Source organism: Cupressus sempervirens, chromosome 5 (assembly GCF_028749045.1).
Source record: "Cupressus sempervirens isolate cs-2001-9-10 chromosome 5, ASM2874904v1, whole genome shotgun sequence".
In the NCBI taxonomy this organism is placed as follows: domain Eukaryota; kingdom Viridiplantae; phylum Streptophyta; class Pinopsida; order Cupressales; family Cupressaceae; genus Cupressus; species Cupressus sempervirens.
The window spans coordinates 660,343,941-660,360,294 of NC_143122.1; the positions used below are offsets into that span (position 1 = coordinate 660,343,941).

The following is a 16,354-nucleotide window of genomic DNA, read 5'->3' on the forward strand; positions in this document are numbered from 1 at the left end:
ATGAATGCTTGGTTTGTAAACCATTTGAGTGCAAAGTTTATGGTGATTTTGAAATCATATTTGTGATGTTTGAGAAGTTTGTGGTAGACTTTAAACCACTTCAGAATTGCATTGGTTAGGGATAAGCCATAAAATCCAAAGTAATTATAATGAGGGAAAACAATATAAATGCAGTAGCATTAGTGAAAGAAATTAAGGGGGAGTGTTGGTAGTATTAATTTCTCCCACCATCCACAGCCGCAAAGCCGTCCACAGCCACAGACAAACAGCCGCATACAGCCGCCCAAGGTCATTTCAGATTCAGTCTTCAACTACCAGTAGTTGCATATATTAATTGATATATATTAATATTATATGTCATTCAATACATGTGTTTGATATTTTAGAGAGTTCTCAGACCTCTATAAATAGAGACATTATGTAAAGATTTGAGTATCAGATGTTTATCTGATCATGGTGGATCAGTGGAGCCCATTTTGGGTTTCTCATTGTGAATCATGAGTGGATGGAATGCTGTAGCATTCTAAGCACTTGTAGCATTTTATGGATTTGTAATAGATTTCAGATATGTTAATGAGTATGAAGTGCTGTAGCACAACTTGATGTCTTTGTGTTTTGCTTATTGACTTGAATGTTTATCATTGCATTCATGTTTGTCTTTGATCCACTCTATCCACCTCCTTCACATGCTGAAGCTGTGCAGTTATTCTGTTGGCATGCCTTTCTCAGTGACCACCCGAAGAAAGGTTACGAAGATCTGACGGCGAGAATTGTGAAGGCGTGCTCAGGTCTTCCTCTGTCCTTGGAGATTGTTGGCGCAGACCTATATAATAGAAATGAGAGTAGATACTGGAAACAGACCCTAGACAAACTTGAAAAGGTCGGCAACGATCTTGTCTTTGAAACTCTCAAAATTAGTTACGACAGTTTAACCCTTGAAGTGAAACGCATCTTTTTAGACATAGCCTGCTTCTTCGTCAACCTCAAGAGCAGCCTCTCCCTTCGGAATAGGGCCTTTGATATGTGTTTTTATGATAAATTCTGGTGTGCTTTAGGGTGTGTGTCTGTCTATCCAAGTCTGAAAACTCTTGAAGAGAAGTCATTCATTGCAGTAAACGAGTACAGATATTGCGAGGACCCGGATGAGGACATAGATGAAGAGGAACTCGCAGGTCAGTACTTGTGTGAATTTTCTATGCATGAGGAGATAAGAAGAATGGGTTGGCGAATTGTCTGAGAGGAATCGTTGAGCTATCCAACCGATCGCAGTAGAATTTGGCAGGAGGAGGACATACATAATGTAATCGCTGCTATGACCATCCAGGTACTGTTCATCCTCTGTTTCAAATTTTCTAACAGAGTTTTTTGAAAAGAGGTTTTATTAATACCCGTAGATGGTTCTGCCGGGAGTTTTCTCGGGGCTGATCTGAATAAAACATTTTAGCGAAGAAAGTATACATTTTGATTAGTCTGCGCATGAAAAGCTTTGTTTACAGATCTGCATAATAAACTTCACTTACAAGCGATACTCTGTCTTTCATCTTGAACAGGAAAACTCAAGAGTAGAGGGCCTCCTTTGGAGAAGGCAGATCGAGCTTCAGCGTATAGACAATTTGGCACAATTGCGGAGGTTAAATTTCTTGCTGTGGTGGAAACTGCAACTAAAAACTGAGATACAGAGGCTTCCTACGAATCTAAAATATCTGATCTTGTCCGAGTGTCAATTGAAGACCTGCAGTTCCAAGGTCAGTAAATTCCTGCTCTATTTTTGGTGTAAAAAAGACCAAAAGTGTAGTGTGCTATTCATTTTTTGCTTTCCAGGGATAACATTATTGCGCATGATCTTACTACACTTGTTATCTGGTAGATGGCTGCAATAGAGAGGGACAGTGACCAAAATGGAACATCTGTCCTTTCAACCGTTCTTCCTAAATCCATTATTCAACTTATAAATCTGCGATACCTTGATATGAGCGGTACTAAACAGAGCTGTCTCCCAAAAGAGATCTGTGAACTTCCGTGCTTGGAAGAGCTTTATCTAAGCAACTGCAGTTTGGAGGCCCTGCCTGAAGATTTTGGAAATCTTGTCAAGCTAAAGACACTTGACGTCAGCAACAATTCCTTGTCAGAATTTCCTCCAAGCTTTCAACATCTGAAATCTCTAATGCATCTAGAGATGGCCTGCAATGAAGAACTTGAAGCATTTCCTCCTCTTCCAGAAGGGCTTCGTAGTCTCAATGCCAGAAGATGCTCAAAATTGCAAGTAATATCTCTCATGTATGATATGAAGTCGTTAAAGACAATGGATCTATCTCACTGCAAAAGAATTACTCGACTTCCGGAATTGCAAAGTTGTAAATCTTTGAGAAATCTTAATCTAGAAGGGTGTAGGCGACTTGTCAAATTGGATCCTCTCCCGCAAACTGTCACTTGTGTACGCAGTTCAGGCTGCTCACAATTAAAGAATCTCTCGTTCACTCCGGTTTATGGTGAAAGAACAGAGTATCTGGCATGCTCGGCTTCTTCGTATCGTGAGGAGAAATCAGGAGGAACTATATGGTCGTTAAGTAATTATCATAATTATTTGCCTGAAAAGCAAAGGCTGTGTATGATAGGCTGTGATAATATTCATCTGAACATTTACCATTTGTTGAAGGTCAGTCTTTTGTGAATGTTTTCGTCGGTGGCATAATTATAATCTCCAAATTCGCTTACTTTCACTTCGTGTTTTTTGAAGCACAAGATCCTTAATCTTCGAATTTGTACAGCTAGAGTGATCCTTTGTAATTTAATTAATGTGGTGATAGAGATATCCATTTGGAGATGCAAATTTGCAGTAAAGCTAATCCTATAATTTGTTTGAATGACAGGATCTTAACCATCTGGAGCAACTGGATTTGTCGGTATCTTCAGGAGAGGAGTCGCATGGTGATACGCAACCTCTTGTAGGCCAAAGAAATCTTACGCTGCAAAGGGGCAACTCAACCGTGGCAATTCTATTTTGTTTTGTCTTCAACCTCAGTCAGAGAGTCCGTCTTCCGCAGATGGGTGTGTTAATGACATTTTTGGGTGAAAACCCTGATTGCCCTTATTTTCGAGCTTTCAAACTTCCTTCGTGTGAAACTGAAGATGACAGTGGAAAGGATATTCTGCGAGTGTGTGTTTGCAAAGCAGGGTGGTCATCGCCTGCTAAACCATTTTTTGGAGGTGGGACGCTAAGCTGTTCTTTCTCTGTACCTGATCACTTGTCCCAATGCGGGAGTCCACTGTTACTTCAGCAAGTTGAACTTCTTCTGCTTGAAAGAGATTCTACTCCTCAAATCGCCACACGGCTTTAGCGCGAGTGGAAATTGCTCTCATCTTGTAGTGACATTGCAGAAGAAGAGAGGGAAGTTGTCAGCATCGAAAAAGGATTTACTTCTCAAATCGTCGCAATGTCGTCTTGTAATGACATGGGAGAGGAGAGGGAAGTTACTGATACATCCTCAGAGGAGGATAATGTAGGAGAGGAGATGGAAGAAAGGGAAGTTTCCGGCACTGAAAGAGAGGAGAGGGAGGTTGCGGGTATTGAAAGAGATGATAATTTTCAATTCATTGCAGAGCTTTTTCCTGAGTTGGAATTAGGGTCATCTTCTAATTGCACTGCACGAGAGAGGACGGAAGTCAGTAACATCGAAACAGATGCCGCTTATGAAATGGCCGCACAGATTTGGCAAGAATGGGTATTGGTGCCATCTTCAAGTGACAATTTAGAGGAGAGTGTAGTTGCTGATAATGTAAGAGATGCTACTGCTTAAATTGTCCCAGCTTTTGCACGAGGGAAAATCAATGTCGTCATCTATTTTATAAAGGAGGAGTAAATTGCGGAATGGAAAGCGCAGATATTATTGAAATCTTAACTTTTGCTCGAGTGTGAATCGCTATCATCTTCTAGTCACCATCACCAGCATTGAAAGAGATAGCATATTAGTAGCAAATAATATGTTTAAGTGTTATTCTATTTGCCATATGCAATATACTATAGTATTTTTTTATTTTTTTAAAATTAAGTTAGTTTTTATCAATTAAATTATATTTTTTCTAATTGACATATTTCAAAAATTTTAATATTTATTTATATATTATAAAAAATATTTATCTCTAATATCATTGATTAAATTTGTTTGGTCATAAGATTTCTTTTTGTGGAGGCTACATCCATATTACATTTTTCTAGACAAGATTTTTGCATTATACATTACAAAATAAAATAATTAACATGATTATTAAATTTTCACTAGATTTTAACTTCTTCCAAATACTAAAGCTTTTTAAATTTGACTCTTTATATTTGTGCACAATCTTCACACTCTTTGATATGTCATCCTTAAACTCTACAACATCTTTAATGAATTGATTAAAAATCAAAACTAATAATATTGTACTATATTCTAAATTTTGAATACAAACCCTCACCTTGTTAAGAAAATATTAACTATAAACAAGAGAAACAAAAGAAAAACCAAATTGAGAACCTCATTTTTGAGGTGGACCCTATAGTGTGGGGTCATTATTTTGGAACTACATGAAGGAAATGGACAAACTTCTATAAAACTCCAAGATATGGACCCTTTCTTACCTCATGTTGTTCCTCATCTATATCGTGGAACCTGCATTAATAAAATCACACATTTATTTGATTACTTTTGTAAATGTTAATATTATTGTAATTAGATTAGTATGAGTGTTTTTTTAACAATTAATTTCATAATATTAGTGTTCATTACTTATCAGTTGTATTTTTTTATTAGTTAAACATTAGAGTTTTAAATGAAATATATCTAGTCTTTACAATAAGTTGTACATATTAAATGAAATAATTCTAATAATTTGTATTCTATTTTTAAAAATATTACAATATTTAGTTTTAAACATCACCATAATTTATAGGAGATAGCATAATATTTTTATAGGAGGTAGCATATTATATTATGAATATATAATTTTTCAATTATAATTATTGTAGTATTGTAAAGGTTCCTTTAACAATATGTTATTGATTTCTAATCTCATTAATTTGGTGGGATAAAAAAATTTAAAATTATAGTATAATAATTTCTAAATTATAACAAATAGTACATGCACTATCTAACACTTGTTAAAAATAATGGTCCCTATATTGCATCATTAATTGGTATAATAAATTTTTTGTAGAATTAGCTTTTTGCATTCTTAATTTTTTTACAATTATATAATAATATGTAGTTATATTATTGCATCAATTTTTTATTATTTCATATGGATTTATATGAAGGTGATGGAATTTAAATCTAATCACTATAAAAAAAAGCATGCCATAGTTTGTGACCTTTATTTGTTAGTAGGTTTCAAGTGGTGGGATTTTCTAAAGTTTTTCTTTTCCACCAACATTTTCATGATGTGTTTGATGATTAGAAAGGCTTACCGGATGGACATGTATAGGTATGAAAATTTGAATAATTTATATTTTAACCAAGGGGATTAGGCATCAATGATCTATCATTACAATTTTATTATTCAAAAAAAATTATAATTCTGAAAAAATTGGATTCATCAAGATATGCATCTAGATGATATATTTTAATAAACATTTGTATAGTAGAATGAGAAGTTTTCATGATCAATTTTAATCCTTGAATTTCCTATAGTTTCATCTAGGGTTGCATCTTTATTCTTTTATAATCATTTATTATATCCATTAAAGTAGGTTTATTATATCAGTTCAATAGAGACATACTAATCATTCTTTCTTTGACCAATTCCTCTCTCAAGATATCATAACACTCAATCATGTGTAATCTTCTCTTCACATGTGATAAACATTTCCATTGCAAGTGATTTCTAGGAATTATGGAGCTTACTATCAACTCCAACACTATGACCTATGAATTATTTGACACATATGAATATTTCCTCCTATGATGAAGGTCATTCCCCATATTAATACAAACACTCACAAAAGAATAGAGAAATAAGAAATTCTTTTTAAAAAAAATTAGTTGTAGTTAGTTTCCTCCTATGATGAAGGGTATTCCTCAAAAGTAGTTTTGATAATAAAAAATTATAGTTTCTATTGAAAGTTTTTTGGGCCAAAAATCTATCTTTCACAATTTTTGAGGAATTTCTTCCTCCAAAAAAGTGTGACCCACTATTCTGGGTTCACCCAAGAAGAAGAATATGAATTTCTATTAAATCTCTAATAAATAGAATTATAAGATTTAGAAGACAACCACATGCCTTCTTTATAAGGGCAAATTTTAACTTCCCAAGAAGGTTCTAGAAATTTAAACCTTAAACTTTGAGACCAACTATCCCTCAAACATTATTATCCATATTTATTTATATAATAGTAGGTGCCAACAACTTTTGATACTCAAAATAAATTTTGAACAAATTTTATTCTCTTCTATTTTAGATAACATGACTTATGGATTCCATAATTCATAGGAAGTTGACTCAATAGGCTCTTCTGACCCCACTTAGGAAATAATAGAAACTTATATACATTACTAGACTTGTGAGATATCTGTTCAATTAAGGTTTAATACCTTTTTGGAGCTTCTAAAACCTTCAAAATTGAGTTTAAAGTTTTTGTATCCTAATACCAATACCAAAATATCTCAACATCTACATAACTGGACCTGATCTTTAAATGAATTTAATCAATAGGTTGATATACCCAAAGTGAACTTTCAAGGAAGAAAATATAACATTTTGAGGTCCAACAACTAACCTATGAAAATATAATAACCTCTAGAAATAAAACTCTACACTAAGATGGTCCTTATTGATAAACAAACTAGATAATATGTTCGGCTGATGCAAAATCGCTCTTACATCCAAGAACATTATGCATTAGACACCCGAGATAAGTTGATAAGCAAACTTGCACTAATACATTATAGGTCAATTTTTTACCTTTCATTTTGACCAAGACCTTAATTGGCTTATTGAATACATTTTTTTTGGTTTTTATGCTTGAGTTGGTCAAAATTTTGACCAAATTAGGTTTTCCCAATTTGGTAAAAATTTTGACCAAATCGAGTTCATAAATTTTTAAAAAGGAAAAATGGTGACATTAGTTTCTTATTTTGCTGGAGGAGGTTAGGATGCGGTCTACGTCCATAGGAGCTATTTGAGGTTGGGGTCTTGCCTATTTAGTTTTAGGTAGAGTTCTTTATCTATGAATATCAATGTTGAAACACTAAATCACATTATAAAAGTGTTATGTGATTTCACCCTGAATTTCATAAAATATTTGAAGAGTTTTGTGCCAGATTAATATTCGAGGCATTCCTCTCACTACTCAGAGAAACCCATTTTAATGAAAGTTGAGATATCTCAAATGAACTCATAGAAAGTCACCACAACATCCTTTACCCCTACAATATATTCAAAACACCAAATAGATATAAATAAAAGACCCCATCCCCTGGCTAAGAAGACATGCTAAAACTTAAGAATCTTAGCCCTAAACATGATTACAAAGTAGCTAGGAGCTACCATATTTGAGGTTTTCTAAAAGTCTTACCAAACTGTCAACCAGTGGGAGCCACATTAAATGAAGTCACAATTATATTTTCCATGTATCCTACTAGAAAAATGCTAATACTAATACAATAATATGATGACTACTTTACCTCAACCCACTATAAGAGTATTTTGAAACACTAAATTAAAAATAAGTACTAAAACAAGATTGACATACCTTGATCTATGAAAAAAAGGAATCATAAATTGCCATGTATGTACATAACAAACTTTAGTTAACAAATTAAAGAGAACACTGGGGAGAAATGTAGTAGTTTAATGGCATGAAAATTATAATTCATGAAAGCATGTTGCCAAGCACATCAAATCTATAGCAACTTCAAGTGAATTTCTTTTTCTAAGAGGGTTTTGACAATTGATTTGACATTAAGTTTCTTCAAATATGTATATGACTGTCCACATCCCACAAACATCATAGGTGATTCTGATATGCAGACCATAGGAAGTGCAATTCCAACCTTATCATCAATTGTATCAATGATTTGAATGACTTGATTATTACTTTATTAATTTGATATTTTTCTCAAATTGTTTTATGATGTGCTTGGGATGCCATTTTTTTCAATGAGAGACTTGAAATAGATGGAGGTTGAAAGAATTAGGCAGGATTTACATAGAGTCATTAATGAAGATTGACAATAATCAATCAAAGAATAACAAGCATATAATTTGAAGTAAATTTTTAGAATAATTGTGTTTTCTTCAAATTTTATTGAGCAATAGGAAATTTGATGAAGTAATTAATAAAAGGAAGTTTCTCTTGATCATTTTTTGGGTTCTCTTCTTGTTTAAATATCTTTAAATTTTAATTTTTTTTGGAGGTGGGTTCTTGCTAAGGTTCATCTCTTTGGACTTGAAAGCGAGGTATTGAATCAATAAGAAAGACTATAAATTTTGCATTTTTTTTTCCCATGATAGTTCAAAGTAGTATGCTTTGAAACATTGAAATCAAAAAATTTAGATATTCATTTAAATATATTTTCAATTAACCCTAAATTTTTTTAGATGGAATGTGTGTATACATAATTTAATTATTAATAAGAAAGGAACTTACAACAGTTCTACTTAAAACCTACATCATCTAGATGAGTTGTAAGGTATGAATAGCAATTTGCTACTAATAATATAAAATATTTTAAAATATTTTTTATATTGAAATATCCTTTGAGTCTATGCACCCCAAAATCCCTAAATTTTCTAGAAATGGTACAATTAGATGATAAATCTTAATAAAATGTAATTTCAGATTGATAGTTGGAAGAGAATTTAATCGCTAGTTACGTCTATGCCTTGGCAATAGTTTCTTGTTATGCAAGAACTAATAATATAACTGGAGATGAAACAAGTTTCTTGTATCCTCAAAGCATAACATATATGCAAAACATCAATGTAAAACTACTTTTTTTATTTGGAAAATAAATTGGTCATATATGTTTCATAACATCATTCCAATAAGACTTCATGATGATAAAGAGATTACTGTTAAATCCATAAAGGAAAGTTTTCAATAAAAACACCAATAATGTCTACCTTGAACTGTCAGACAAGATATAAAGACATGATTGAAAGATTAAACCATGTAGCAACCAAACCAACTAGTGACAATGCCAAGTCAACATCAACCATGATAATTTAAATGGTGAAGATTAATAACTAGAATGGTTACAAATGATAAGTATCATAAATAAGAAAATGATACTTGAAAGTCACAGCTCAATACCATGAAAAATGATGACATGGTGCATATGAAATAAAGAAATGGATCAAATACACCAAAATGATTAATGAAATAGAGAAATCCTTAATGATTAATGATTAATGATTAACTAGGAGTTAGCCTAGGTGCTTCTGCACCAATATTGTCTTCTAGATACAATCATTACCTTGTCTTCATTCCATTGAGCCCTATCTTAGTGTATTAAAGGAAATTCTCTCACCAAATTTCATTCAATAATTTTTAAACCATATCATATCATTCTTATCATACTCTATTACTTTTTTTTAATATATAATTGGTTATCTATTTATCTAGTTGTTGTGGAGGTGGGAACATCAAACTGAAGACTTGATTGAGAAAATTCTCAAAGAAACCTCTAAACTACTTTCAAATTTCCTTCTTCAATTTCTATTAAGAACCACAGGGTATCTAATTTCAATAAAAAAAAGTTGTCTTGATCATATCTATATATCAAACTTATATCTAGACATTAGTCCACAATAGTCCTTAGAAAGTGAATAATAGCTTGGGGTCAATTTTATTTTAGAGACAGATTAAAAGTATTATGAAAAATGAAATAATCAAATGACCCTCTAAAGTGAATAGTTTTTCATTACATAACCATGAAATAAATTTTTCATGAACTATGAACTATTGAATAAAAGTTTTTCATTACATAGCCATGAATTATGAAATGAAAATGCTAAGGATGCTAATAATGTAACACCTTCTACCACCACCCCCTACAATGTAACACCTTTTACCACCACCCACTGCTATTGAGAATTCCAGAGTAAAAGTGTCATAGTCCACCTCATCATATGTTTCAAAACCTAGTTAGGAATAAACCAACCTATTTAATCTAAGCTCTATCACATTTGGTTCCATAAATTTACACATGATTGTAGTTTGTGTGTGTGTCTGTGTGCCCATGTTTGTGTGGTATTATAGAATGACAAAATCCTTAATCACATGAAATTATAGTGGAGGAAAGATATTAGGAAAGATGATTTGGGAAGGAATGTGCAATTTGGCTGGCCTAATCTTGTGAGTGTGATTTTTGTGTGTATTTGTAAATCTTGTATAATATTTTATTATTTTATTATTTTTTATTATATTATGACATTTTTTATTTTTAAAAATTATTTTAAATATTTTTCTTTAAAATTTTATTTTTGTATGACATGTTCTGTTGCCATCAATGCCCAAGAGGGAGATTGTTGATAACAATTGTTCAATTGTATATTGTCTTTGATGTTACACAAAATTTCAAGTCTTTACTAGTCAGTGTCTAACAAGCTCACTTGTGTGATGAAGATAGTTTCGAGTATCTATCAAGAGTTCCAAAGATAATTAAGTTCGAAGACAATGCCTACCAAGTTCACTTGAGCACCAAAGGAAGTTTGTAGGAAGACAATATCTATCAAGTTCACTTAGGCACAAAAGAGAAGTTGGCATGGAACTAGTCTTAATCAAGCTCACTTGGTTACTAAATGAATTCAGTTCAAGATATAGTGTTAACCAAGTTCACATGGTTAACAAAGGAAGTCTGAAGAAAGTCTTTTATGAGTTAGTGTTGATTGAGCTAGGTTGGCTAATGAAGGATTTTCTTGAATCAACATATTTAGTTTGATGATTTATTTGTTAATTCTAGCTGAATTAAGGGATGAATATTGAATATTTGTAAGTGTATTCAAGCCAACTCGATAAGGAAAATGATATAAGTATAAGGTCAAGTTGTGGGATTGAAGATGAGAAGCATGGGATTGAAAAGATAAACCAAGGAAGCGAATTGGAAGGATAGAAGAGTATCCCTGAGTTGACCTAGCTGCAAAGTTTTGTCTGATCAAGGAGGATCAAGTATTCAAGCTAGAAAATAGATCTAAAATCAAAAAATTAGTTGTGTCAGCAATCAGGTCATATCATTGTTACTCTCTAATAATTGTAGTAGTGTATCATATCTCTAAACAGAGTTATCTTAACAATTATTTTCCAAATCCTCTAACAAGGTTGAATCTCTAGATTGAAGTGTCTAAATAACTCTAACAAGGCGACTCCTAATAGGGTGATTAAATCCTTTAACAGGGTCACACCTAATAGTATGTTTTGTAACCTTTAATAGGGTTCACTCCAAACATGGCTCACTTCAAAAGCGTGGAAAATAGTAACTAGTTGCAATTGTTGGTTTTTCCCAAATTAGGTTTCCAGATTAAATCCTGGTGTCATATGTGTTTATGTTATTTTATTTATGATTCAAAAAATAATTTAATTAAGGTTAATCATATTAAACATCTTAAGAAGCATTTATTTTAGTAATTGTTGAGTATCAAAGATTCTTAGTGTTTGTCGATTAACAACACTATCTTTAGCTTCAACAAAGTTTGCTTTTGATTTGTATTGACATCTAAGGGATCTGAGATTCATTTTTGTGGTAACTAATTCACCCCTCCCCTCTTAGTTACTCCTCTTATATTTCCAACACATACTACTTTCTACATATATCTAAGTAGCCTAATCATGAAATGTGGTAAGAAAATAAAATAACAACAATATCTGCAAATATGCAATATAAAAATAGCTTTGGTCAAATAACTTTGATCCATATTTAACTGATAGAAAAAAAAAACACATTGTACCCATTTCTAGCTAGAACTAGCAAATAGAAGGAAAAAAATCATATTGTATTGATTTAGATATCCCTCACAAATTACCACATTACACCCAACCCATAAGGAGGTCTAAACACACTCATAAGAATGCAACTAATGTTTAGTAACCAAACTATTATGCTATTCATATGCACCATCAATACATAGGCATTTAATTAAACATAAATTGTTTCCTAAGTAAGTAACAATAATATTCTCATAATTTCTTGAACTTGACTAGATTCAAGCCCTCACCAAGGTTTATATACAAAACTAGTTTCATAAACAATGATGAACAAGAGACTCGCATCTGACCTAATCTAATTTATCAGTGAATACATAACTCTATTTCATTACTTCTTAATGAACTTCTCTTTCCATTGAATGGTAACATAATGTACAACATAAACCAAATAAATATATATCTTGTTTGTTAATAACAGTATTCAAACAACCAAACAGAATTTAATGCATCATTTCAAATTCTTAACTCACCCAACCGATGCTGAAGAAAAGGTGAGCTTTTCTCATTAGAAGAACATAATTCTATTTTAAATTGTTATAGATGATTTACTCTCTCAATGTAAGTAAAAAATCTGAATTTCACTTCAAACTTTATCTTCAAACTATTATCAAAATTTGTTTGCATATTCCAAACTTCAATAATTTACACATAATCCCATTCAATATAGAATATTGTAGAGATTTTGCAGCAACAAATAATCAATCACTTTCATTTGGTTACGTGGCTTCTCATATCCTACAACCATATATTTATTTTCACAAACCAATACCACGAACTGTGCAAATTTGATATTCAAAACAACAAATGTTTTTGAAGCAAAAATCTTCTCTATAAATGATTCTATATTTGACCCAATATTTCATCTTAAAACCTTTTTAATAAATTTTGAATGCTCATGGAATTAGAGACAATTTTCATGTTTAATTGGACTATAGGAAATATTTTACAAATGGAATCTTAAGCACATTAAAATTAAGAGAAACTTGTTCAAAATTTAGACCATGAATTGGTTCCAAATATCCAATTCATGAGAGCAAACCATAATAAGTTAAGATAAGACCAAACTTGCAACATGTATATTTAATATGGAAAATTAAGGTTTAAGAAGAAAAAAAAAACCATAAACTCATATTGGTTTTTCTAAACTTGATTCATTGCTATGAATTTGGGACTTTCAATAAAATCAATATAAATCACATTCTCTCAATCAATTTTATGACAAATTGAAGCCATAGGAAAAATGATTGCATGCACTACATATTATTACTAAATTCCATTAAATTTGATCCATGAATGATAATGTATAATTTAAGTAAAGTAAAATCAGATTTTCCAATTCAAATTAGTTTGCCTTCTTAACAAATTGAAGTTGGTCTTCTCTCTTTGCTAATTACAAAATAATATAATGGTCATTCATATGTTATCGAGTGGAAGGGGTTGTTTACATTAGCAATCAATACCTCAAGCATCATATCTTTAAATTTTTAATCGAATACTTTTTATTTATTTATTTAGAGCATAGAAGTAAAAATCCTCAGAGGTTACGATTTAGCGGAACACGCAAGAAGCTACGCAACATTTGGTCTATATTGACAGCATCCTCAATAATAACATATTAAGACTTTATTCAAAATGATTTTCATCGGTCCTTGGTTTTTGTGGTTATACACAACATATCTTATAAGTTCCTATTTTGTTTATGTTTTTCTTTCTATGTTCTACACTAAAGATGGACTTTCTAAGACCTTCTTAGGAAATCTTCACTTTCCAAACAATCGTCAAGGAGAACAAGGTATCATAGGAATAATCTCAACAAGTTGCGGCATCATACAATAGTCGATCGATTTCTGGCCACATCAACACATCTCACAATTTATTTCAATGATTCTTAATCCCTATTCACCACTGATTAAGACTAGAATGGCTATGTGATAGATAGAGATTACAATGAGAAAGACATTGACATTCATAGGCCATAACATCTGAGTAATCTTTATGCTTATATGCAAACAACCACATCCTAGTAATCACTAGGTTTGTATGCAAACAACAAAAAGGAAAATCCTTAATAGGTTTTCTCAAGGAGTTTTATTTTCTGAACACATGAATATATTTTTCACACTTATCAAGAAATAAAGTCAATGAGGAAGGCCCCTATATGTCTAGCTCAATGTCATTGGCTTCCAAGAAATTGAGACAGGCGCTCTTCCTATACCTCATTTCTAATCTTTCCACTATTTTTACCAACTCCAAACTTCTATGTCTAATGGTTTTTCCTCTTCCCCCTTATATCTGATAGGGATATTCAGTTTTCTCCTTCCTTTTCCATAATTGTCTCAATTAATCCTTTGAGTAGGTTTCAAGTAGTTACGATGAGCTCATTTTGCATTTTATTTTGATATCTATTAGCTTTTATTTGCTAAAATTGTTAAACTATATTAATATAATTTAGAGAATCAATATTTCTTATCTTACATAACATGCTAATAGCTTATCCTTGCCAAGTCATATATCAAATAAAATATATAATGAATATACTTAAACAATAATTATTCTACTTTAATTTCACATTTTCATCATGAAAGGAATAAGTTAGGAACACACTTGAATCCTGTTATAACAAAATCAATGGGTATCATAGATAATAAAAAATTAGCTATGTCGTGTGTGCAAGTCACTTAGGAGATCCAACCATTCCCTTCCAAGGAGCTAAACTCCTCTACCTCGGCCACACTCTCATCTCGGTGTCCTACAAACACTCTCAATAAATGATGAGTCAATATCCATATACACATTCGCGTGTGCCCCCGACAACCCCCCCCCCCCCCACACACACACACACACACATGCACACACATCATGAACATAAATAAATAAACTATTTTGACTATATTTGTTCATATAATGATATAACATAATAGCATCATCATTAATATCATGATTCATTATAATCTGATTATGCATTTCTATTAATCACACAATTAAATACATCATTATGTCTTTTAATGCTATTAAATCACAAAATAATGCATAATCAACTTTATCTTCTTTTTCCTTAACTAATGCCATAACATAGTTTGACCTATCAAAGGTTGACTAGGTTGTGGCGTAAGTAGGAAAACTAAGAATACCAAAAGATGAGATGAAACATTGTGGATATTAATTTATACCACCAAATTCACATACTCCATTATTAACACCATTTTATGGAGCTTATTCAACTACTCTTTTACCGTATTCTAAAAATTTCTCATTATTGTTTACCATATGAAATTTAATACAATATAATTTTAAAAAAGTATGTTTTCTGTAGCTTACGTACATTGGTCTTCTCTGTATTGTGTTTCTTTGTCCACTTCGTAGTGGAAGTTGATTGCTGCCAATCTCAAGAATAATGTAAGGGTAGGTCGATTCAGAAGATAGTTGTTTTTCCCATTATTTACAATATTGGACTCTTGTTTTCTACCGGACCAGACCTGTGAAGGCATCGTTTGGGAATATTTTTGACCTTACTCAAGAAGTATTGGAATTACTATTTCCAAAGTGGAGATTGAAGCGTTTCTTAGCTCGCATAGTAAGGAGTAGGGGATCGTAGGTGCTCATCATCATTGTATCAAAAGAAATCAAAGATTGTAACTATCTTGAAGGCAGAGAAAGGAGGACATAAATATCAAAATATTCTTTGCAGATCATGTGAACGAAGTTGCTGAGCTACCAGATAATGTATGAATATCATTTCAGAGCTGGGGCAAACTGTTGAAGCTATCTGAGGTACATTTTAAAATTGTTGTTTTCTGATAATGTATTTGCATTAAAGTTAAATTTGGTACGGAATGGTGTTAAAGAAGACTGGGTTGGATGTGTTTCGTTTGTAAGACATTTGTGAATATCATATTCTCCAAATCAGGGTTTGTAAACCACCACTCAAAACAGGAGTTTTGCCCCAAAAAAAAAAAAAAAACATTTTCAATCAGTTGATGAATGAGCCGCAACTCTTGTGAAAGTCATTAGAGAAGGAGTCTTTGTGGATAAATTACAGCCGACCAAGGACATTTTTTCTATGATCATTTTCCAAATTGAGGAAAATAACAATTTTTTAGAAATAGTCAAGAGGGTAAGTAGACAACAAGGATTGTTGAAATTTTCTAGATGAGTTAGTGGGGTCATTTCAAAATCATGAGGACTGGCTGAATAAGCATAATAGTATTTCATTGGAAAATGTATTAAAAATACAAATAATATTTGGTAAAGATAGAGAAAGAAGAAAAATAATGACATTTGGTACAGATAGAGAAAGAGGAAATCCTAAATTTAGAGGAAGAGAAAGAGGTTTAACAATTTCCAAAGAGAAGAAAGAAATAGTACTAACTGAAGAGGATGGATAAATTAAAGTTT

At 31.9% G+C, this 16,354-nt stretch overlaps 1 protein-coding gene across 1 annotated transcript; it reads left to right on the forward strand.

The window, feature by feature from the left end:
• The first annotated feature begins 1,195 nt into the window (after nucleotides 1-1,195).
• LOC149557624 (uncharacterized) lies at nucleotides 1,196-3,995 on the forward strand. The gene is made up of 4 exons (XM_089786017.1): nucleotides 1,196-1,324; nucleotides 1,551-1,745; nucleotides 1,868-2,656; nucleotides 2,871-3,995. Exons 1-4 carry the CDS (start codon nucleotides 1,313-1,315, stop codon nucleotides 3,336-3,338), a joined length of 1,464 nt encoding a protein of 487 aa, XP_089642143.1. The 5' UTR covers nucleotides 1,196-1,312; the 3' UTR covers nucleotides 3,339-3,995.
• The last annotated feature ends 12,359 nt before the right edge of the window (nucleotides 3,996-16,354 follow it).